The 24,645-nt window shown below is 45.4% G+C and overlaps 2 protein-coding genes and 1 long non-coding RNA gene across 7 annotated transcripts; all 3 read left to right on the top strand.

Annotated features, from left to right (window-relative positions):
- The first annotated feature begins 816 nt into the window (after positions 1 to 816).
- Positions 817 to 8,929, top strand: LOC120830939 (VIP36-like protein). Of its 5 annotated transcripts, none has more exons than XM_040195972.2 (9): positions 920 to 1,177; positions 1,749 to 1,867; positions 2,151 to 2,268; positions 2,861 to 2,943; positions 3,083 to 3,103; positions 3,284 to 3,445; positions 3,865 to 3,979; positions 4,255 to 4,374; positions 7,829 to 8,929. In XM_040195972.2, exons 1-9 carry the CDS (start codon positions 973 to 975, stop codon positions 7,969 to 7,971), a joined length of 1,086 nt encoding a protein of 361 aa, XP_040051906.2. In that variant the 5' UTR covers positions 920 to 972; the 3' UTR covers positions 7,972 to 8,929. The 5 variants fall into 5 exon arrangements, with proteins under 5 accessions (XP_040051907.2, XP_040051906.2, XP_040051905.2 ...); XM_078087087.1 differs by having other exon boundaries at positions 944 to 1,177; positions 1,673 to 1,867; XM_040195973.2 differs by lacking the exon at positions 3,083 to 3,103 and having other exon boundaries at positions 817 to 1,177.
- A 248-nt stretch (positions 8,930 to 9,177) lies between these two features.
- Positions 9,178 to 14,424, top strand: LOC120830940 (leukocyte surface antigen CD53-like). The gene is made up of 8 exons (XM_040195974.2): positions 9,178 to 9,220; positions 9,316 to 9,653; positions 10,758 to 10,946; positions 11,609 to 11,683; positions 11,875 to 11,985; positions 12,143 to 12,250; positions 12,428 to 12,511; positions 13,485 to 14,424. The coding sequence occupies exons 2-8, from the start codon at positions 9,591 to 9,593 to the stop codon at positions 13,551 to 13,553; spliced, it is 699 nt and encodes a 232-aa protein (XP_040051908.1). The 5' UTR covers positions 9,178 to 9,220; positions 9,316 to 9,590; the 3' UTR covers positions 13,554 to 14,424.
- A 3,551-nt stretch (positions 14,425 to 17,975) lies between these two features.
- On the top strand, positions 17,976 to 19,130 carry LOC144386338 (uncharacterized). Its single transcript, XR_013452041.1, has 3 exons — positions 17,976 to 18,356; positions 18,603 to 18,718; positions 18,813 to 19,130. It is a non-coding gene; the product is annotated as an uncharacterized LOC144386338 (long non-coding RNA).
- Positions 19,131 to 24,645: the final 5,515 nt, after the last annotated feature.

Genomic DNA, 24,645 nt, shown 5'->3' with positions numbered 1-24,645 from the left:
TTTCCATTGTGTGTCTCTGAGTCTCTGACACCTACATTTACTTGTTTTTTAATATGAGAACTTAATAGTGATAAGTCATAAGCTTTTCTAAACAGGCAAAAAGTGGTAATATTTGGTTGGAATGTCCCCACCTTTGACCTTATGCTCCATTGGAGCTCCGTTGGAGTTTGATTTGTTTGAACAGGCAGATAGGAGCTTCTCAGACCCCACCGTCCCACCTCACAAACCTTTATGATGAGATTGCATAATTACCCTACATGGATTCATTGTTGATAACATCCTGCTGTTGAAATACAAAATAGGTTCCTAATGTGCGCAAGAGGGCCGGTACTTAAATTAATTATTACATTTAAATAAGATGTATTCACAAAGCTTGTGACATTACCCACAGACATTACTGAACACAGTTTAAAGTCATGTAGTGGTCCATATCTGCGGTTGGAGCAGCTGGTGAGTAATGTAAACAGAGATGACTACCTCAGCACTGGTTCATAGACATGTTGTTAGACCTGGGTGATCATCACCATAACTTAAATTCTCTGAATTTATTATGGCAATACTAAATATGTGCACACGTTTTTACTGAAACTTATTTAATTATTATTATTTTTTACATATAGCCTATGAAACATAATGCACTGCTTTAGATATGCATACTCATTTCTGTCTCTGTATTTTGGCATCAGTTTGGAACATCCTGAGGAGGATATAGCAAAACAAATACTTTGGCCTTGATTCTTTAATCTTTGCTGATATTTAACCGACTAAATACTTAAGTATACACTACTCTTTAGCAACCTATTTGATGATTTTGTCAGTACTCCTCTTATAATGAAATGTGTTGTTTTATTTAAACGCAGGGAAACGCCCTTGGTGGGATTGGTTTTAATTTGGAAAGCAACAACCGGAAGTACGTTTGTTTCCTGCTCGCTTCCCTGACACCACGTGACTGCTTGAAGTGGGACCGTAAAGATGGTTGCCGCTGTAATCGAGGCAAATCTGAACGGTTTCGGTGGTTTCTCGTTTTTACGTCCAATGTTTCCCTTTAAAAACATCCGTGAATTAACATGTTTGTTTGTTACGCTTTGTGTTTTGACGAGCCATTCGTTGGCGGACGAACAGGAGTTTATTGAAGACTTTCTGAAACGGGAATATTCTCTGGTTAAACCGTACCGTGGTGAGTTCGCTGTCAACTACCCTTATCTCGGGTCAGGTTAGCCCCGATGTCAACGCCACCGTTAGCCAACAAGTGGGACTGCGCTAAACTGAGTTAGCCGACGTAAGTTAATATCGGCTAACTGACTAGCAGTTCTCCTAAAGGGGCATTTCACTCGATTTAGCGAGCGACTTTGATCGTTAATTAATGCTGTTACAGCTCAGCAGCAGATTAAATGGTAATAAAAATCCCTCGCTAATGTCTAATTGGTGAAACGAGAACAGCTATTAGCTCGCAGCGACGGTTTGTGCTTTAAACGCTGTGAATCGACAATAATTGGGAGTTGACTTTTTTTTTTTTAATGCGGTGTATTAATGATATGACGTTAATGATGCCGAATGCACCATAATTACCCAACGTTTGATCAAAAGTCCACAGTTTGAATGTAGTTGATGTGTATTTTGCCAGTAAGTAAACTAACATTCTTAAGTTTAGCGTTTCGTCGTCCGTTGACAGAAGCTCGTGGGATCTCCTCAGAGCCGCGTGGATCCCGTGGGTGCTGCTGTCTCACGGGCGCTTTGCTGTTTCTCAGGGTTGGGTTTCTCCAGTTCCTCCCAGTGGGATCTGATGGGCACTGCCATGGTTACGCCTGACCACGTGAGGCTGACCCCAGACCTGCAGAGCCGGCAGGGGGCAGTGTGGAGTCGAGTTGTAAGTCCAATATATTTTGATGTCACTTATGCGGTACTACGCTGGTACAATATCAAAAGACTATATATAGTTTTGTATGACGGTATCTATTTTAGTATTGATATATTGCCCAGCCGGACTTTAACCTTTCACCTCCTGCCACGATCTCACACAGTTGCTCTGAAATTTAAATTTAAGCATTTACATTTCAAGTTATGTCTGTCTCTCAATTCTGTCCTCCATATAACGCAAAGCACTAGAGTAACCTGCTTGTCTTCATTTTGTTTGTTCCTCTGCCATACAGCCTCTCACCGTGCGGGACTGGGAGCTAAAGGTGCACTTTAAAATCCACGGCCAGGGAAAGAAGAACCTGAACGGGGACGGCATGGCTATCTGGTTAACCAGAGACCGCATGCAGGACGGTAGGTAGAAACCGCGGCGCCCCGAGAGGTGGAATGAGCTTCGGCGGATTGCCATCTCTTGCATCTCTGCACATGCTGTACGACAAAGCTGTTATTTTACATAACTTTGTATAATTTCTGTAAACAACGCCCAAAAAGCCTGGAGACAAATGCTTTACAGATTAATAACTGTTTTCTTATTAAGAAATATCAGTCTTTGTCCGAACATTCTTCTGGCAATTTTTGACCTGGAAAATCATGTTTTGCTAATCTAAATAGCAGCTTTTTAATACCATTTAATTCATTATATTTATTCGCAAATACCCAAAATGAAAGATGTGCTCGAAGAACGTAGAAACGTGCAACAGGCTCTTAACTCGACAGGAACGAAATGAAAACCCCTTAGGAGGCGCCCGGTCCTCCCCGGCCCCAATGGCTGTCCTTTGGGCTTGGCTAACCAAACTTAACCAGCTAGCATGCTACACGGGTAAACCTACGCACACTCAACCGAATGTAGCCGACTGAACAATGCCAAGAAGCACCCCACCCCCCCCCCCCCCCTTAAACACACACTGTGAAAAGGCCTGAATGATCCTTGTGTCTGTCTCCACAGGCGCCGTGTTCGGCAGCATGAACCAGTTCACCGGACTCGGCGTATTCGTGGACACGTACCCCAACGCCGAAAAGAACCTCGACGTGAGTGACGGCCGGTTGCTTCCTCCGCACGACCAGCTGGTCGTGAGCGTCCTGCCGTGCTTGTTTATACAAAAATTATATCAAAAGTGTGTTTTTCTCTCTGCAACCCCCCCCCCCCACGCCCCCTCGAAATGTGCAGAAGACCCAGCCTGGAACTCAGGTAGCATCTGAAACATCAGTTTGTCCCACAAGTGGGAAACGTTCCTCTCATTACCTCCATCGCTTCCCCGTCTCACCACGTGACGCCTCATCGCGTGCATGCGCTTCGTGTTCTTGTGGCGCGTCTGTACTGTTGCTGCTGCCGCGCCCCCCCCTCACCTCCCCCCGTCTCCCGTCACAGAGAACGTTCCCGTACGTGTCGGTGATGCTGGGGAATGGGACTCTGTCTTACGACCACGACTACGACGGGCGGCCCACCGAGCTCGGGGGGTGCACGGCCACGGCACGCAACGCCCTCCACGACACCTTTCTCCTCCTCAGATACTCCAAAAGCCGACTCACGGTAAGTTGTGAAACGGTTGTAATATTGCCAGATAAGAGGCTTCTACACAGATCCATTCCAGTGAAAGAACCACATCAAAATGCCGATGAAATTTAATACATAAACTAGTTCAAATGTCAGCGGGGGAGGAAACAGTTTCCTCCCACATCACAATTTGAGGCGCATATAGAATTCCACAACATTGAATGCACACACAGTTCAATACTATATACACAGCGTATACTGTGTATGTCCCTGTGGGCGTTTTGTCGTAAAGGGGGGGGGATTATCCAATTGGATGACCAAACGCATCCTTTACAACGATGACGTATTCAATTATGAAAAACCTTCCCATTGATGGCTGTTCAATTATTAATTTGTTAAAAAGTAATATACATACATTGTCAGTGACTCACACCAAGTCTCCCTCCGCCTTGCAGCTCGCGGTGGACGTAGACGGGAAGCAGGAATGGGTCGACTGCGCCGACATCACAGGACTCAAGCTCCCTTCAGGCTACTTCTTCGGAGCCTCCTCGGCGACCGGAGACCTGTCGGGTACGGACTCTTCTGTCTGATTCGGATGGCTAAGTCGGGGGAATGAGATGTACCATTAAGGCAGAGAACTATGAAGCTGTACGGTAAACATGTTAACATGTATCATTCACATCAAGTGTCCCTGAGTCCCTGAGCAAACCCCTAACTGCTCCTCGGGCGCCTTTCCGGCAGCACACTGCTCCCACTGTTAAATGCAGCACCTGTACTCTCTGCCATGACAAAAAGTTGCCATCTTCTTCTAATCCCCTCCTCCCCACTTCCTCATTTCTCTCTAGATAACCACGACCTCATCTCTATGAAGCTGTTCCAGCTGACAGTAGAGAGGACTCCCGAGGAGGAGGATGAAGAAGAGGAGGTCACCGTACCCCGAGTTGACAACATGGAGCAGTTCCGAGGTAAATGCCCGAGGTCATCACTTCCTTCTCAGTGGCCATGAATAACATTATTAACAAGGAATGCCAGTGCAGAGATGCTAAAACAGGAGTAATATGATCCCTTTTCTTAGTTCTTGTTAATACACAAGCTGCATCCTTCTCTCTATCACAGTTGATGGCAGAAGTAGGACCCAATCGCAGACTTAACAAACAAAAAATACTTTATTTAGGAACACGACACATCTCACCAACAGCCATATAGAAGAGACAATGATTCAACACAAAGGTGGGTGGTCGGGCCATGCAGAGGGATAACATAAACAGACTATGGGGTGGGAGGGAGAGGACGGTCCAGGGACGACAGTAGAGTCTCTGGAGGATGATCTAGAGGAGGGTCTGGCGGGCGGTCCGGGGACGACAGTAGAGTCTCCGGAAGATGATCTAGAGGAGGGTCTGGAGGACGGTCCGGGGACGACAGTAGAGTCTCCGGAGGATGATCTAGAGGAGGGTCTGGAGGACGGTCCGGGGACGACAGTAGAGTCTCTCGAGGATGATCTAGAGGAGGGTCTGGATGACGGTCCGGGGACGACAGTAGAGTCTCGGGAGGATGATGATCTAGAGGAGGGTCTGGAGGACGGTCCGGGGACGACAGTAGAGTCTCGGGAGGATGATGATCTAGAGGAGGGTCTGGAGGACGGTCCGGGGACGACAGTAGAGTCTCTGGAGGATGATCTAGAGGAGGGTCTGGATGACGGTCCGGGGACGACAGTAGAGTCTCTGGAGGATGATCTAGAGGAGGGTCTGGAGGACGGTCCGGGGACGACAGTAGAGTCTCTGGAGGATGATCTAGAGGAGGGTCTGGATGACGGTCCGGGGACGACAGTAGAGTCTCTGGAGGATGATCTAGAGGAGGGTCTGGATGACGGTCCGGGGATGACAGTAGAGTCTCTGGAGGATGATCTAGAGGAGGGTCTGGAGGACGGTCCGGGGACGACAGTAGAGTCTCTGGAGGATGATCTAGAGGAGGGTCTGGAGGTTGGTCCGGGGACGACAGTAGAGTCTCTGGAGGATGATCTAGAGGAGGGTCTGGATGACGGTCCGGAGACGACAGTAGAGTCTCTGGAGGATGATCGCGGGCTCAGGTGTTCTGCCGACAGGAGACAAGGAGCAGGAATCGGCAGTTACGGTGTCAGGCGTCGAGGGGCCCAGATCGGCGGTTCCAGGGTCAGGAGTCGAGCGTTTTGATGTAATTTAAGACATTCAATGTACCTACGTTGTATCTACTTTTCCCTTTTTCTCGTGTAACACAATCTATTTTATACTTAACTCTTTAGTAATAATCAATGTGTACAATATTCAAGGATAGACTAGTTAATCCTAAAATCATTTTGGTGACACCAAACATCTTGAGCCAAATAAGGAGAAGTGGGAGCGGTAAAAGTCTGTTCTGGATCCAAAGTTACAGGTCAGATATGCTGCTGGTTTAAACAACAAGAGTTTGGTGTGAGTATCAGGATCCTACATCGGACACACAAGAAGCCTGAAGTGAGCTCTGAGGCCGACTGGCACGCAGACTTCCTGTCTCCTTGTAGCATTGAAGACCGACCGATCATCTTTGCACGATGCTTTCAGCAGCCACTCAAGCTCCAGAGGAAACGGTCCTCTAGAGGAAACCGTTCTCCAGAGGAAAGTTTCCTCCGGGGCCGCGATGGCTTGCCGCCACATAGCGACACCAGTCACCATGCAGGGCTTATAGAGCGGGACTGAGTCTTTCCCACAGTCCAAACGCCCACCGTCAGCATCGACTTAGACAAGCCAGGGCTACTACGTGGGTGACCAGCGTCTTCCCAGAATGCAGATCTCAACCTTTGCTGCAGGACACTCCCCAAACTGCTCAACAAAGTGAGCATCAATCTGCTAACGTGAAAGGGTTACACCCGACTGAAATAGCTTGATGAGTTCAACTTGTTTCAGATGTCTCCAGTTTGGTTACATACAGTATAAGAATCGTTCCGTCATTTCAGTGAAATGCTGCAGAAACAAAGTTAAAATATGTAACATGTTGACACCTGAAAAGCTTGGAACCTCATCAGCTAATTCACCGGATGATAGACCCTCACGTCACCAGAAATCCACCATCCCAGGGCCACTGAGATGGGTGGGGAGCCCCCCAGGAAGCCGGACCACAGTCAAAAGAAAAAAGAACAAACGAGATCCAAACAGCGACCGGTGGTTTTGCCGCGGCCGGCCTCAGAGCCTCAGAGCTGTCCAGGTGTCCTCTGCGGAGATGTTGAAGATACTGAGGTTAATTCCTACCGGAGCCTGGCTTTATACACTAGAACACCTCAACATTCTAATGTATTAGATTCACGAACACACCGTGTACTACAGTTCCATCCAGCATTCTATTCCATCCACAGGGGCAGATAATGTCTCTTTATGAATCCACTATTTACTAGTCCATAGATCACTGGGTTGAATGGCACAATTTTCACAAAACTCCACACGTTATGACCTAATCGATTTTGTCTATTGCTTTGCAGATTTCACAGGTTTAAAATCATACCTGCAACAAGTCAACAAAGTTAAAGATGTTGCAGTAAACCTCAGAAATGTTTATTTTAACATTGTTGAGCCTGTTTGCACATTTACATTTAAATGCTCATATATTGCATCCCATATACTTTTACTAATGGTACCTCTATATTAGACATCAGTTGATCAGTATCAGACGTTTACCTATATTAAATATGAGTGTGCATTTTTATTAATTGCAGCTTTGGTTAAAAGTGAAACACGAGCCGATTTTGTCGCTCAGTTTACGGGTCAGCTTTCACTGATGCACTTGCTGCAGGTAAAGCAATGGTTCGACGATTCCAATCACAGGCCGACACTTGATTGAATTGTCCTCAGTATTTCAGTTTCTTATACGAGTGCTGTTACGTATTCACGCTCAAACAGAGTGCAATGTGTCCGTTTCACAGTTCCTCAAGTTCGGCAATTTGACTTCATGTCCCCAAATGTTTGTACTCTTAGCGCTCACGACACAGTCGGCTACTTTTCGGTGAGATAACGACAACAGTGTTGCCGGCCTCTCGTGTGTGTGCATAAATGGGCCAAAGGTTATCCGGAAGGAATGAGACAACGTATTGGATAAGAATGTACAGTAGCTTCCCAGCTAATGGCACACATTGTCAACAATACTTTCCCTCATGATGGTACAAAAAGGGCTGTTCTATTAGTGTGGCTGTTATGCTTTGCGTGGAAAATAATTCTCAAAATTTTGTAAACGTAGCTGCGTTTGTCTCCTTTTCTGTGGGATATTTTTTCATTAAAGATCAAAGCAGCAGAGACAATGATACCTTTTTAAATCTATTAAATGGTACTACAAAAATAACCCAAATGTCACAGTGTGTAACCTCTGTTGGACTGAGTGTGTAAAAGTAAAAAGCAAACTGTATTCTTGCCCTTTTAGTGGACGTCCAGGAGGAAGGGATGAGCGGCGTGCAGCTGGTCGTCACCCTCCTCTTCTCCGCCATGGGCCTGGGCGTCCTCGCCGTGGTCGGCGTCAGCGTTTACGGCCGCTGGAAGGAGAACCGGCGCAAGCGCTTCTACTGACGAGAGAGAGAGAGAGAGAGAGAGAGAGAGAGGCCGCTTCTACGTACATTGTTTTTATTTTAGTCTTTTACGATGTTTTTCTTAATCAGCATCCATCACAGCAATTGCAAAGACTGCCGTAGCATCACTGAGCCCAACAATCCAACGCACGACCTCGCGGGTCGGAAGCCCGAAGCCACGAGAACACAACCAGTTGTGTGTGTGTGTGTGTGTGTGCCTGTGTGCCTGTGTGTGTGCCTGTGTGTGTGTGTGTGCCTGTGTGTCTTTGCATGTGTCTGCAAGAGGTAGATGAGACAAAGCTGCTCTAATGTGATTTATTTTGTTCGCGCTCATCGTCTGAAAGCACAAAGATCCGCCCTAACGGACCGAGACAGAACCAGAGTGGACTCCCAGGTCCGAGCTCCTCCTCCGCGTCCGGTCGCGCCACAAAGAGGAAGTGGTTTGGTTTGTTTACTCTCTGGAGTCTCCGCTGTGATAAGTTAAAGCAGCATTTTTTGTTTTTGTTGTACTGAACTTGATGGGGAAACACCTCGCTCCTTTGTGGTCATGTGACCTTTTAGCTCTGTCGACCATCAGTGGCATGTAGCCGTGCAGAAGAACGGGACGTCACGTCAACGCAACACTGATGCAACCGGCACCAGCAGGCAGCGCCGGATGCATCCATTGTTAGACGGACTCGGGTCATCGGCTAGGTGGGCGTCGCCCAAACGGCGCTCCACTGACCTCCATAAAGGCCGTGCACACAGGTGGAATATCCGTGTGAGTGTAAACTACTGGGGAGGTTTTCTGTACCAAGTCAAACCGCTTTCTTCTCTCTACTGTGTCGAGCGCTTTGATGGAGTCCATGATCCTCCCATCTGTCGTGTAGTTCATTATTTAATGTAGAGCCAATTTAACAATTCTGATCAAAACCACTTTCCTGAAAAAAATGTGAGTAAAGAGCTTATGTTCTGATCAAGATCTTGTCGGTTTCTTTTCTTTTCCTCAGAATATTCTAATTTGGTTTCAGTTGTATTTAATGTGCATTCTTTGTCTCTTTCCAAGCCTGTTTTTTATGAAGGCATCATAATTATTATTAGATGTTTAATCTAATTGTTGGTCAAAGCAAAAGCTACAAGTTCTTTAGTTAAATGTTGAACATTTTCCCAATAACTACATTTATTTCAAATTATCTGTCTTTTTCTCCCGGACTCCTTTCTCTGTCAGCGTGTCTTCTGTGGTGCGATCTGGATCAAGTGTACACTTCAGGGTAAGAGACACTTTCACTGTGATGGATGAGCAGCTACACGATGCGTCCGCACATCCCCAACCGTCTTTTAACGAAACCCGGTCTCACGTGTACAGTGCGAACCTGCAACAAATGGTTAACCACGGAGATAAGAGCGGGGCGATAAGAATGATGAAGTGGAGCGTGAACAGGTCACCCGATGACGGCCCGGTGTTGCCACATCAAACACTGGTGTTCTGTAAACACCCGTCGACTGCAGCAGGACAGCGTTCCCTCCAAGCACGTCCTCCGGCATGCAGCTGTAACGTGGAGCCGTAACGCACCCCAACTTGTGCGCCGTTGCGGATCGTCTTGTTAGGGTTTTCTTCTCTGAGGGGGACGGTCAGGAAGGATGAAGCGCTCCTGTGTGAAGCACCTGAAAACTCTGGTGATAAGTCTCAACTTCCTGTGCTGGGTAAGTACCGACGCGTAGGACATGCAGACTTCACAACGAAACAACAGCCTTCTTTAATGTAACAGGGACATTGAATGAAATGTATCTTCTATTATTATGGGTTTTAGTCTATTGGATCCTTGTGTGACTTTGATGCAGTGATGCTTGAATGAGAAGAAGCGGATGTGAACGTCTCACTGCCGCGCTGTCCCAACCTCCCCTCACATCAGGCACGTGCACTGACATTTTGTGGGGGGGCAGGTGCTCGAACCAAAACAAACGGGCAAAATGATTCATGAAATTAAAAATACTAATAATAAAATAAATGAATGAAGAACACAGTAGGATTTCCCCTGTCCTTCCGCTTTACAGACACATTTCTTGGCATTATGCTGCAAATTGTGTAATTGAGATAAATAAGTAAGAGTGACTTACCTAATCTCTATCAAGACAACACACACACACACACATTTATTTGACTGTTTTCTGACAGTTGAAGCATAAGCAGCATTACACAATTAATATAGAACAATATACGTCACCAGACTGTCATGTAGCTCAACTTAATACTTTCAATAATTGAATTAAATCAAACTAAACTAGTGAACTTGTCTATTCTCTGCCTGCCTGTATCTCTCCCTCTCCGTTAAATATGACAAACGTCCGTAAACGGCTCGACGAGGCTTCGACATTTCGTTTATTTGTTTATTTTTTTAGCAAACGTCAGGCCAGTTGTGACGTAATGTTTTCAGCGGCGCTAATGACGTGGTTCATTTATCACCAAACAACGTCATCCCTTGTTTCTCCGATGCTGCAGCCGTTTGCCGCTCAGCACTGTGCGAGCACTAAGAGGAAGAGGATCATCATCATCATCATCATCATGCTGGGGCGAAATTCTCACAAGAAATAAATGCCCCGTCAGATATCAAAACACATTTGGGGGGAATTGATGCCAGAGAGAGTATTTTTTTATTCTGAAATATGGATGAATGAGGGAAACGTGGGGCACTTTTCTCATCCAGGGCAAAGGGGCAGGTGCTTGAGCCCCACCGGGGGTCTACCTGTGCACGTGCCTGCTTCACATCTGCATATAATAACCAGTTCTCCGCTCTGTGCACGTTGCAGCTGTGCGCCGCCTTCACGGTGGCCTTGGGCGAGTTCCAGATGATCAACTCCAAGTTCTCCTCCCTCATCACCACCTTCTGGCCCATCTTTCCCGCCAACACCGTGGTGGCCACCGGCACCATCATTTGCTGCGTGTGTTACCTGGGAGTGATGGGGGCCATGAAGGAGAACCGCTGCATGCTCGTCAACGTGAGTGTTCGCGTCGGTTCGGTCCGTCTGTTAACATTAACCCACGTGCACGTCGTACTCGCCGACGACCCGGTGATCGGGTTTCGTTTTTTTCCCGCCTGCGCCGATACCGATAAGCTCTGATCAAATGACACGTGGGACTCTAGAAAGGAATGTAGCCTGTAAACTACGAGACCCGTTTCACTGTTGCCATGTGAATTATAAATTTGCTGTTGGGACGCAACCTCCTGCCCAACGAGCAAGTGTCCTAAAAGCTGCCGTGGTTGTAGAAAGAGGTGTGATGGGAAAATGACCCCACTTCAAATTTTACTTACATTGTAAACAGCTTCTTGATAACAGCATGACGTTCATTTAGTAAACAATGGTCCGTTTATAGTCAAATAGACCATAAAGCTTTAGGGCGGGCTTACTGTGATGGACGCAGCGTTTGGCCTGTGACCCTTTCAGTGTTGTTTTTGGGGGGGGGGGGGGTCACTTCTGGCTCCAATAAAACCAGAGACTCCTACAGAGACGCCTCAGCACGTTACGGCCTAAAAGAGCTGATGAATGACATCACGAGGCGACACAGACTCGCCTGACCGATACTGACCTGATACTGATAACCGGTTGCAACTCTCACTCCAAAGTCACTCGCGCTTGAACGTGATTCTCCCCGACTGCAGTTCTTCGTCCTGTTGTTCATCCTGATGCTGGTGGAGTTGGCCATGGCCTGTGTCTTCCTGGTCTACAGCAGAGAGGTAAGAGCCTTTCGACACTTTCCCAGGGAGTTGTGTTACACTGTTGGCGAATATTTTCCCCCTCAAACTGCTTTGGGCTGGTCGTGGGACACCTTACCGCTGTCCTCTCGTCCAGCACGTACTGCGGCGATGTCTTTTCATGTCCATCGGGCAGCGGCGCACTGCGGATAACGCCTCGTCTGCCCCTGCAGATCCACACGTACTTTGAAGAAGACCTGACGCGGAGCCTGGAGATCTACAGAGAGTCGGGCTCAGAGATCAACACCACCCTCAAAGAAGACTTCGATGCCGTCCAGCACCTGGTAAACTGGGTCCTAAACTGTGGCGTTTCTGTTATATTGGTGGATTTAACGGTGAAAGTCTGCACCTCAACCAAATGTTCACTGCTTCAGTTGAAATCCTTTGGAGTGGCAGAGAGGGGCTTATTCTGAAAGGCTGTTGGGTGTTTTTCTGGTACAGTTCAGGTGCTGTGGAGTCCACGGTGTGGCAGACTGGAAAGGGGACGTGCCCATCTCCTGTTGTAGGAAGGACCCCTGTGACCTCTTCACGCGCACCTACTGGGAAGAGGTCACCTCCACGACCATCGCTGCACCAAACACCCGTTTCCGTGCTTCTCCGTAGTGTGCAGTGTCTGTGATTTAACAACGCCAGCCTCCGTCCCGTTCCTTCTGTCCCGGACGCTTTCCTACTCTGCGTGTTTCATTTCCTGCTGTGAAGGATCACCGCAGACGCTTTGTCTTTCAGGGTTGTCTGGTGAAACTGAGGGACTGGTTTTCAGGAAACTATCGCAGCACAGGCGCCGGCGTCGCCGCCATGTTCATCCTGCAGGTACGATCCATCTTATTTCCTTCAGTCTGAGAAGGGAGAATTCAACAGCTCAGCTAACTAAAACCTATAGTTCTGTTTCACATCAAGTATGAAACATGTTGCGTGGGTCCCTACTACATACAAATATAAAGAAAAGGGATATATAGCTAAATTGTGAGCCTTGTTAGGGTCGGCACCGACCCGTTTGGGGTTTTAAATGCATAAAAGAACCTGATCAATTATTTTTTTCATGCATCAAGGCCTTTTGACTTTGTCAGGGATCTGTTTTCCAACAAAATAAAACAAAAACATTTTTTTCACTAAATTATAAAATGCTCTGGTTGAAATTATGACCATTGTGTTGTTCCGGTCCTTTTCGACCCAGTAGTAATAATTGGAGCCAAAACTAAAATGATAAGTTCACTGTCAGACACACACTGACAGACGGCTCCCCTCCCAGTCATGTGACCTTTAGGGGACAAAGAGGTCAATTCAGTAGAGAGGTGGTGATCTGCAGGAAAAGGCCCAGAGGTCCACACCAAAAAATATGAAAGAGACGAGAAACAAATTGGATGATAGATACTTAATTTTAGTGTATTTCACAGTTGATTTAAGAAGAAATAGTACTAATTCCTGACGACAAGTTGTTACCTGAGGGAAATATCCGTTTAGCTGCTCTGTGCTCCACTACGCGCGCCAGCTGGTGTCTACGTGCACACACGGGTCACATCAATAGGACGTGGATTAGAGCGGCGGCAGAGTGAAGTTGTGGCGCGTAAAACCAAAATGAATACGCAAATGTTCTCTGTATAGCTGCAGCTGAGATTACCCTGTGACATGACACAGTGCTTTCTCCTTTTGTTTCCATTCTAACACTGATAAGAGCTCTGAGATGTCACATTTGAATTTGTATTTCTTCACATGTTCTGTGGCTCTGACAAGCAGCGTTTTCATGTTTAACTATGTTTTTTATACCTGTTTTCTTTCTTTTCAGTTTATCTGTCTGTCCATCACCGTCCCCCTCTTTTGCCTCCTCAGTCGACAGGGTTTGGGTTACAAGTGAAGCCAATTGAATCCGACCTCCTGTATGTTGGCACGATGCTGCTCCCCGTGTCACCTGTTTATTATTCCGCCCCAAAAAGAAACGGTCCTTCTTTGACAGCCGCCCATCATCACTATTGACTTTGTCCTGTGATGTGAATAAGATGGATGACATGATTCCTCAAAGCCCCCCGGAGGTCTGTTTCCCCATGACTATAGATGACGTGAACTACTTTGTGGCACCTGCCCTTCCCAGTTCGTTCAACTTTGAAAGACAAACTGGTGTCGGACCGTAAGACTTTTTAACCTTATTCATTGAGTTTTCAATATTTTCCTCCATTTTTTTAAAATAGTTTTTTGATTTCAAGATATTCGGTTAATAATATGCCTGCGGTTCCAGACCCATCTGGTTCCACTTATCCAATGTCTTAATTCTTTGTTCAGACTTTGGTCTCTAAATCCAGGCTTGGATGACCAGTATTTAAAATAAACCTAAAAAAATGTGCTTGTAACAGCATTTTTAAAATTAATTGCTTCGTTTTTCGGGTGATTCTGATTCTTCTGAAATATCGGCCGCTTCCTGCTGTGCGAGGAAGCCACAATAATAATCCTTGCCATTGCTGTTTTAGGAATTAAAATCACAAAGCACTTGGTAAGATGTTAATGTGTGAGATAGCTTAACTGGTATATATTATGTAATTTTTCTTTCTTTTTAAAATGGAAACATTAGTCAACAGATTTTCATAATTTGTAATAACACAGCAATAGCCAATGAGCTATGAGCGAAGTTTAGACATTTACTTATCTGTGTATCAGTCTGTATTACAGCCCATGTTCTGTATCGAGTTGAGAGTAAAACGTGATTAAGTCAGTAAAGTTTTTTATCGTAAAAATACCACTGTATCGTCTGAGTTTCCTTGGTGCTTCTGATAATATTCCTCATGATGCAAATAAAATAAAAACTGTTTTGTCACAGAGTTGCACATTAAGGAACTACAACTGCTTTTTGTTGTGCAAGTCTGTGTTTAACATTAGTAATAAATCAACCTTAAACATTTACAAGTAAATTGCTGGAACATTAAAGGTACGTTGTGAAAGGTAAGGTTTGTTTACCTCTGTTATAAATCAACTGGTCTGAGTGCAATATAAATCTCGATCCCCACACAGCCGAGCTCTGCCTTTTTTAATAAGCGTTTCCTACCTCATTACCATCCACAAATATATAGAGCCAAATGTATGACACTTTAAATATGTATGTTGCGTTTGATTATCAAATTTCTTGGAGTGGTTTATTTGTTTTGTTACCTTTTTATTGCATTCATTGCCCCCCCCAGCAAACACATATTGATTTGAATACTTCCTCTAAATGCAGTGTCCATTTTTGTATCTGGAGCATCCACTCCAGATGTGCTGCTGCATCGTCGCCCCGCTCTGTACCGGATGGTACTTCCCCTGCGGAGACAAGTTTTAACTACACATTCAATCATTTGGTGTTCGCCCCCACCGACATGTTCCAATTTGCTTGACTATTTTTGTAAAAATGTACTATCAACTAAATATGCGACGCACGTCTCACCAAGCTGGACGTCCAGCTCACGCTAGATGTATTTAGTTACATAAAGCTATTTTAAGCTTTTTGTTTAACTTGTTTTATGTTTCAATCCATTTTCTTAATTGTTTTTAAATTTCCCCTTTCTATTCATTTCTATGGTTTTAACCGTTTAATGTGAAACGCTTAGAATGGCCTGAAATGTTCTCTACAAATACACTTGCCTTGCCCGGCCTTACATTTCAAGTTGTCCCGTCATATTGTTGATAACACACTACGGCCTTTTCCCTTCATTTACTTAATATCAGCGCAAACGGCAGCTGGAGAACAACATTGACAAGATGAGAATGAAGGTCACCGGGGCGAAGGAACTCCAAAAGACCTACCAGCACATCCATGACCACCTGCAGCAGGTGAGCTCTGCTGTTGGATACGCTGAAAGCAGGCGGTAGTCAAAGGACTTCACCGATAGTAGCTTATCAATATGGAGATACTTTTTTCTATTTACACTCAAAGGGGATTACATAATGTCATGAAAGTACACCGATAACTGAAACCACGCTCTCGATGTCTGCAGACATGTCAGCGATACGTCTAATCACACTTTGCAGTGCAGCCTTGTTGAGCTCAGGCTCATCAGCTAAAGAGCCTCAATAACTATCTGTCTTTATTTACTGCAGCTACTCCAGTTGATCCAGGACACCTGTAGCAGTGTGCAGTCTTGTTTCTAACAGGAAGTAACTAGCCAGCCCATTTATCAAGTACAACTATGACATAGACATAGGCAACTTGCACGCCGTCAGCACCGGACGGGCAGAGGTGGAGAGACTAAGCAGACAGCTCCAGGCAGAAGCAGCAGCTTTGGAGAGCTCACAGGTGAGACCGCCCCACCACCACGCCCAGCGCAAGCCCCCCACAGCGGCTGTGACGGGAGTCTGCATTGCCTTTATCCTGATATATGAAGGAACCTGGATTGAAAATGGCCGCACAAGTTGAAGCTCTCCTTTCAGCACCATCGACCGTATCTTATGAAATTAGCGGCCTGAAGAAGTACAACTTATTTGTGTGTGTGTGTGTGTGTGTGTGTTTGCGTTTCCGCGCGCTCAGACGCTGATGCGCTCTCACTTTATGTAGCCGCACTCCCATACAGGTAACCTGCCCACACACACTGAAATATTCATAGCGCCTCACGCAGCGTCTTCTGTAAGCACATGTACCGCTGCACTCGGCACGGCCAAAGGGTTGAGCTTCTTTTGTCAGCGGTACAAAAGCGCCCAAATTTAAAGATGCATAACTTAAGGCTGGCGCAGGCTTCTGCGTCGACGCACTCCTTTCAATTCATGGTTCTAAAAGTCTTGCGTGTGTTGCAGAGCAATTCACCGCCAGAAGACGACCTAGAGAGTCGCGTCTTTGTGTGTGGAAGTTGTTGGTTTGTTTATTTATTTATCATAGACTTTATTGCCCCGTGCATCGACACTGTTGCTTTTCATCAATATTTTTCAAAAAATATTAATGCACGCGTTTAAAAGAAAAAGATAAGTAAATTGTGTTCATAGCATAGCGGTCTGGGATATTTTTGTTGATTCCTAATATTAAAGTATAGTTTTTTTGTGTGTGATACAGTGGAGAAAATAAAGCATTTATTTTGCAGGAATGTAACCATAGAAACAATTTGATGACATCCGACATAGTGTCATCACTCTTTGATCTTGCCACTGCATGAAAAGTGGGATTTTCGGCAGTATGCGGCACTGTAAATTGTCGTGGAATTTCAGGTTTGCGGCTGTTAAATTGTCATAAATTGACGTGGGCCTCCCTTGTGCCCCCATGACCCCCCTCCTCCTAATTCTAGGGGAGGCTTTGACATGTAAATGAAAATGCTGTGAGCTATACAAATGCAAATCAGGGTCGCAGAGGCAGTTTTAGCCCAGGTGACATTTTTTTTAAAGGTAAGAAAATGTCTGGTACAAATAGATCAGGCTCAGTAGCCTGATTATAGACTCTTACATTTGAGCTTGAATTGATTTATTTAATTAAAATATGCTAGATTACTGTGTACGCCATTAGCAAAGGCAAATGTTATGTAAAAAAGATACACAAAAACACTTCTTTAAAAAATGAGTTTTAATCAAGGTAAAATGAGCATTCCATGCAAACAACATTTGAATCAGCATGAGGGGTCTGCAGAGATCACAGTCTGCTAGAGCTCAACTACAGTGCATAGTGGCAGGACTACAGTGACCTTTGCTTTGGTCTTACTTAAATGCACAGAGGATGTATTAACCACACATCTTCTAGCAATGCGCTCAACTGGCAGAAATGATGCTGTATGACGTGTCTGTTCCCTGCAAGCCCCAAACTTCTATTGGCTTTCCATAAAAATGTCTGTCCGGGTGGAGATGAAGCCAGGAAACTTGTGCAAGAACATGTTTAAATGCCGTACCCTTTGACACAACATTAACAACTATAAACTGCTTTATAATGGCTGGTCGTAGTTCTGCTAGAAGGACGGGTTCCTCAAAACTGTTGTGTTTCCACACCACTTAGCATGAACACATGCTGACCTTTATGCTCTGCATCTATCGATTGAGTAAGTTACATTCATATATGTTACCCGTTTACAAGTCACGGCAAAACATTCCACCTCAGTGACACAAGGGTACATGTGATGATACATTGTCAACATTGCATGTCTGTCAGACTCAGGAGTGTCTGGTGGAATGGAGAAGAGGCACCACTGTACAGTTTCTAGGGAAAGTCGTTCTGCTGACACCAAAACACTGCTTTACATGAAGCATATCAGCTGTTTCAAAGTCGCAACCATTTGTCTTCCTAAAATACTGGTCCTTCCGTATAACAATAACCTCGTATGTGATTGGAGGACCCTTAGACTCCTCGTCCAATCACGTGTGAGGTCATAGGCACGACTCAGACAGCAGTACTTGCAAGACGAGCGTGTTACTACATTCAGAAGAACTGTATCTCCAGTTCCTTTGTTTGGTTTTTACTGCTTCGTGAATAATGGCGGGACGACGTCTCGCGTTCAACTCGCCTTCAACTCCTCTCCGCGGTCACCAACTTTCGGCCGGTCCGCAGACAGACAGAAGAAGCAGCTGAAAGCTCTCAGTGGATCGTCTCGTCAACTCCAACAACAAACCGCCGATATCAACGAGCGGTTCGCTCCACTGGAGCGTTCGGGACTCTGCGGGTTTGTGTCCATGGAGGAGAGGAACCGACTCAAAGGAGAGGAGACGGGCGCACGATCCCACGATAGCGGTAAGAATACGCTCGATGACTGCAAGCTAAGCTAAGAGTAGCGTAGCCTCAAGCTAAGCTAAGAGTAGCGTAGCCTCAAGCTAAGCTAAGAGTAGCCTAGTAGCCTTACAAGTGAGCAGAACCCGCTTTATTAAAGTGCGTTTTCTTTGTGTGTAAGTGACACTGTTTCTCCTTCCTTGTTAAATGTTACTGCGACTTGCGTTTGGTTTTTTTTGTATTCATACCACACATTTAATTGTTTTCCAGCCGCCTGTGAGACGTATTGTGAGACGGGACGCAGGAGCTTCAGGTTCAGGCGGAAAACACTCATTGCGAAGGAAGCTGCGAAGGATTCAGCGCGGAGTCGAGCGAGAAGAAAGCGGGTCAGAGTTTATTTGCTGACTTGTTTCAGGTGCATTGATCGATGTGTTGTGTCCGTACGCATCGCACAGTACTGATTCATTGTTGTTTTTACAGCTGCTGGAATCGAGACAAAGTGAGCTGGCTGATGACGAGGTGGAAATCCGCCACCGTGGAGCTCGCGTCGGGCGGAGGGGACGGCGTTGTTGGCGGCGTCTCGGGTGGATCGTACGGTCGCCACACGCACACGAGCCGCCTGCACAACAGACCTGCCTCGGAAAACACGGCGCCAGTGACGGTCAACGACCCCGAGGAGGCAAACGGACAGTTTACTGAGCTGTAGTTTTTAAACCGCCGTTACCCAAGTGTGGGCAGATCCTCACTTTGTATGTAGTTGTTGTTTGTGTGTTGTTAATAAAGCTCTCTTTGCATAAACATGTGTCAAATGTTCATTTTCTCTATAAATTCATTGACGTCCTGGTTGGTATCCTAATAATAGTGTAGTAGCCTACATAGGATAACAATGAAATGAATATACAGCATAATATGATATAATATATATATAAATAAAATAAGGCGGGTGACCAACAGCGACAGATCTGCCAACCAATCACGAGTGATTGAAAGTTGTGGTTTCATCCAATCATGAACAAGGAAACTCAAGCCTGGTCTGCCCAGGTGTGGTTTTGCTGCCAATCACGAGTGATTTTATTTGTTAGTGGGTTGTGGTTTCATCCAATAAGGAGTAAGGATATTCAAGCCCGCTCGGCTCGGCCACCCGCGGTTTCGCTGCATTCATATGCTAATTCGGGCCATTCGCACCTCCGCCAGCTCTCCGCCTACGTCATGGTTCATTTCCGACAATTTGTGGCACAGACAAACGCAAGACACTGGAGAAAATGATGACGTATTTTGCAGGAATGTAACCATAGAAACCATTTGATGACGTAAATTGGTTGCTATGGTTACATGCCTGTCATGTGATCTCATCAGTCTTCTTTAGAAATAGGAGGCATTCCATAACTCAGAGCATAACAGAAGGGGCCACTGCAGAGCTCCTGAGAGCTGAAGTTGTGAGCATCTGTCTAATTTTGAAAAAACGTTTTACCCCCAGTACAATGACTCATCTGCACAAAGTCAGGTGAGGTTTTCACAAATATGGACAACTCCAGCAGTGAGGAATCATACTGCATGGAATCTGACTATGAAACTCCAACCTCACCGAAACCATTGCAGAAAAAAGAGCTTTTCATACTCTGCAACAAGTCTGTACGATACAAAGTATTGGAGTTTATTGGAGAAGGATGTTTTGGCAAAGTAGCCAAGTGTGTCAATATGAATACAAATGAGAATACGGCCATAAAGATCCTCAAAGGCGACAATGATTATGACGACGAAGTAGAAATGCTGAAAAAGCTCAGGACACTTGACCCAGAGAGGAACAACTTGGTGAGATTCATGGACAGTTTCATAGACGATGACAAGTCTTGCATCACTTTTGAGTTGCTAGACAGGAGTCTTCAGCATTTGATAAAACAGAGAGAGGAACGATTGACTCTTAATGAAATCCGTCCTATAACCCGTCAGCTACTTGTAGCACTCGACGCCCTGAAGGGTATCGGCCTCCTTTACACAGACCTGAAACTTGACAACGTTATGCTCGTCAACCACCAAGATGAGCCCTTCAGAGTGAAATTAATTGACTTTGGTTTGGCCATGCCAGCCTCCAAAGTACAGGAAGGAATGATTGTACAGCCTTGTGCATACCGAGCACCAGAAGTGTCCTTGGGCCTCCCCATATCTGAAGCCATTGACATGTGGTCACTGGGATGTGTCTTGGCACGTCTGTTTTTTTGCCAGAACATCTTCTTAGGAATAATAACATACGACGTAATGAAAACTATTTGCTGTCTGCTCGGTCAGCCACAAGACCACCTGCTAGATGCTGGAAAAAACACTCAGCGGTATTTCAAGAGGGAACGCTGCTCTCCCAATTCACGATGGAGACTGAAGACACCAGTAGAGTACAATAAGGAAAATTTTGACCTGCTGCCATTGTCAGAGTGGAAATTCGACCAAATCGGAAATTTGGCTGACTCAGTAAACGAATATTCAAAGGCAATTGAGGAGGTTGAAGTTGAAGACACAAGGGCATTCTTAAATCTCCTTCAAATGTTGCTCAATCCAGATCCTGAGATGAGAATAACACCTGAGGAAGCCTTGGAACATTCTTTTGTCACCATGAGTCACCTGGCTGACTACGCTCACAGAAGCTCTTATACACAAGCTGCCATTGAGCTGATGGTCGTCTGCCCTGCGTGTGATTCAGACGAATCTCATGAATATCTCAGCGATTTTGAAAGCAACACAGAATCATCTGACTCAGGAGAGGTTTTCTCAAACGTGGACAACTCCAGCAGTGAGGAATCATCCTGCATGGAATCCAACTGTGATACTCCAACCTCACCGGAACCATTGCAGGAAGACGAGCTTTTCATACTCAACAACAAGTCTGTACGATACAAAGTATTGGAGTTTATTGGAGAAGGAACTTTTGGCAAAGTAGCCAAGTGTGTCAATATGAATACAAATGAGAATACGGCCATAAAGATCCTCAAAGGTGACAATGATTATGACGACGAAGTAGAAATGCTGAAAAAGCTCAGGACACTTGACCCAGAGAGGAACAACTTGGTGAGATTCATGGACAGTTTCATAGTCGATGACAAGTCTTGCATCACTTTTGAGTTGCTAGACAGGAGTCTTCGGCATTTGATAAAACAGAGAGAGGAACGATTGACTCTTAATGAAATCCGTCCTATAACCCGTCAGCTACTTGTAGCACTCGACGCCCTGAAGGGTATCGGCCTCCTTTACACAGACCTGAAACTTGACAACGTTATGCTCGTCAACCACCAAGATGAGCCCTTCAGAGTGAAATTAATTGACTTTGGTTTGGCCATGCCAGCCTCCGAAGTATGGGAAGGAATGATTGTACAACCTTGTGCATACCGAGCACCAGAAGTTTCCTTGGGCCTCCCCATATCTGAAGCCATTGACATGTGGTCACTGGGATGTGTCTTGGCACGTCTGTTTTTTTGCCAGAACATCTTCTTAGGAATATCAACATACGACGTAATGAAAACTATTTGCTGTCTGCTCGGTCAGCCACAAGACCACCTGCTAGATGCTGGAAAAAACACTCAGCGGTATTTCAAGAGGGAACGCTGCTCTCCCAATTCACAATGGAGACTGAAGACACCAGTAGAGTACAGGAAGGAAAATTTTGACCTGCTGCCATTGTCAGAGTGGAAATTCGACCAAATCGGAAATTTGGCTGACTCAGTAAACGAATATTCAAAGGCAATTGAGGAGGTTGAAGTTGAAGACACAAGGGCATTCTTAAATCTCCTTCAAATGTTGCTCAATCCAGATGCTGAGATGAGAATAACACCTGAGGAAGCCTTGGAACATTCTTTTGTCACCATGAGTCACCTGGCTGACTACACTCACAGAAGCTCTTATACACAAGCTGCCTTTGAGCTGATGGTCGTCTGCCCTGCGTGTGATTCAGACGAATCTCATGAATATCTCAGCGATTTTGAAAGCAACACAGAATCATCTGACTCAGGAGAGGTTTTCTCAAACGTGGACAACTCCAGCAGTGAGGAATCATCCTGCATGGAATCCAACTGTGATACTCCAACCTCACCGGAACCATTGCAGGAAGACGAGCTTTTCATACTCAACAACAAGTCTGTACGATACAAAGTATTGGAGTTTATTGGAGAAGGAGGTTTTGGCAAAGTAGCCAAGTGTGTCAATATGAATACAAATGAGAATACGGCCATTAAGATCCTCAAAGACGTCAATAATTATGCCAAGGAAGTAAAAATGCTGGAAAAGCTCAGGACACTTGACCCAGAGAAAAACAACTTGGTGAGATTTATGGACAGTTTTATAGTCGATGACAAGTCTTGCATCGCTTTTGAGTGTCTAGACAGGAGTCTTTTGGATTTGATGGTACAGAGAGAGGAACGATATACTCTTAATGAAATCCGTCCTATAACCCGTCAGTTACTTGTAGCACTCAACGCCCTGAAGGGTATCGGCCTCCTTCATGCAGACCTAAAACTTGACAACGTTATGCTCGTCAACCACCAAGATGAGCCCTTCAGAGTGAAATTAATTGACTTTGGTGTGGCCCTGCCAGCCTCCGACATAGAGGAAGGAATGATTGCACAACCTTATGCATACCGAGCACCAGAAGTGTCCTTGGGCCTCCCCATATCTGCTGCCATTGACATGTGGTCACTGGGATGTGTCTTGGCATGTCTGTTTTTATGCCAGAACATCTTCAATGGAGAATCATCGTACGACGTAATGAACACTATTTGCTGTCTGCTCGGTCAGCCACAAGACCACCTGCTAGATGCTGGAAAAAACACTCACCAGTATTTCAAGAGGGAACGCTGCAATCCCAATTCACGATGGAGACTGAAGACACCGGAAGAGTACAAGAAGGAAAATGATGACCAGCTGCAATTGTCAGAGTGGGAATTCGACTATATCAGAAATTTGGCTGATGCAGTAGACATATTTTCAAATGCAATTGACGAGGTTGAAGTTGAAGACACAAAGGCATTTTCAAATCTCCTTCAAATGTTGCTCAATCCAGATGCTGAAATGAGAATAACACCTGAGGAAGCCTTGGAACATTCTTTTGTCACCATGAGTCACCTGGCTGACTACGCTCACAGAAGCTCTTATACACAAGCTGCGTTTGAGCTGATGGTCGTCTGCCCTGCGTGTGATTCAGACGAATGTCATGAATATCTCAGCGATTTTGAAAGCAACACAGAATCATCTGACTCAGGAGAGGTTTTGTCACACGTTGACAACTCCGGGACTGAGGAATCATACTGCATGGGATCCAACTGTGATACTCCAACCTCACCGGAACCATTGCAGGAAGACGAGCTTTTTATACTCCAGAACAAGTCTGTACGATACAAAGTATTGGAGTTTATTGGAGAAGGAGGTTTTGGCAAAGTAGCCAAGTGTGTCAATATGAATACAAATGAGAATACGGCCATTAAGATCCTCAAAGACGTCAATAATTATGCCAAGGAAGTAAAAATGCTGGAAAAGCTCAGGACACTTGACCCAGAGAAAAACAACTTGGTGAGATTTATGGACAGTTTTATAGTCGATGACAAGTCTTGCATCGCTTTTGAGTGTCTAGACAGGAGTCTTTTGGATTTGATGGTACAGAGAGAGGAACGATATACTCTTAATGAAATCCGTCCTATAACCCGTCAGTTACTTGTAGCACTCAACGCCCTGAAGGGTATCGGCCTCCTTCATGCAGACCTAAAACTTGACAACGTTATGCTCGTCAACCACCAAGATGAGCCCTTCAGAGTGAAATTAATTGACTTTGGTGTGGCCCTGCCAGCCTCCGACATAGAGGAAGGAATGATTGCACAACCTTATGCATACAGAGCACCAGAAGTGTCCTTGGGCCTCCCCATATCTGCTGCCATTGACATGTGGTCACTGGGATGTGTCTTGGCATGTCTGTTTTTATGCCAGAACATCTTCAATGGAGAATCATCGTACGACGTAATGAACACTATTTGCTGTCTGCTCGGTCAGCCACAAGACCACCTGCTAGATGCTGGAAAAAACACTCACCAGTATTTTAAGAGTGAACGCTGCTCTCCCAATTCACGATGGAGACTGAAGACACCGGAAGAGTACAAGAAGGAAAATGATGACCAGCTGCAATTGTCAGAGTGGGAATTCGACTATATCAGAAATTTGGCTGACGCAGTAGACATATTTTCAAATGCAATTGAGGAGGTTGAAGTTGAAGACACAAGGGCATTTTTAAATCTCCTTCAAATGTTGCTCAATCCAGATGCTGAGATGAGAATAACACCTGAGG

Source organism: Gasterosteus aculeatus, chromosome 13 (assembly GCF_964276395.1).
Source record: "Gasterosteus aculeatus chromosome 13, fGasAcu3.hap1.1, whole genome shotgun sequence".
In the NCBI taxonomy this organism is placed as follows: domain Eukaryota; kingdom Metazoa; phylum Chordata; class Actinopteri; order Perciformes; family Gasterosteidae; genus Gasterosteus; species Gasterosteus aculeatus.
This window is presented reverse-complemented; position numbering and strand designations above follow the sequence as displayed.

What these genes read in the sequence shown, in the direction of transcription:
- LOC120830940 (XM_040195974.2), top strand. Translation starts at nt 9,591, where the DNA reads ATGAAGCGCTCCTGTGTGAAGCACCTGAAAACTCTGGTGATAAGTCTC. An exon ending in ACCGCTGCATGCTCGTCAAC is followed by an intron (nt 10,947 to 11,608) that starts GTGAGTGTTCGC and finishes CCCCGACTGCAG; the next exon opens with TTCTTCGTCCTGTTGTTCAT. An exon ending in CCGCCATGTTCATCCTGCAG is followed by an intron (nt 12,512 to 13,484) that starts GTACGATCCATC and finishes CTTTCTTTTCAG; the next exon opens with TTTATCTGTCTGTCCATCAC.
- LOC120830939 (XM_040195971.2), top strand. Translation starts at nt 973, where the DNA reads ATGGTTGCCGCTGTAATCGAGGCAAATCTGAACGGTTTCGGTGGTTTC. An exon ending in TCTGGTTAAACCGTACCGTG is followed by an intron (nt 1,178 to 1,748) that starts GTGAGTTCGCTG and finishes GCTGTTTCTCAG; the next exon opens with GGTTGGGTTTCTCCAGTTCC. An exon ending in GGGCAGTGTGGAGTCGAGTT is followed by an intron (nt 1,868 to 2,150) that starts GTAAGTCCAATA and finishes TCTGCCATACAG; the next exon opens with CCTCTCACCGTGCGGGACTG.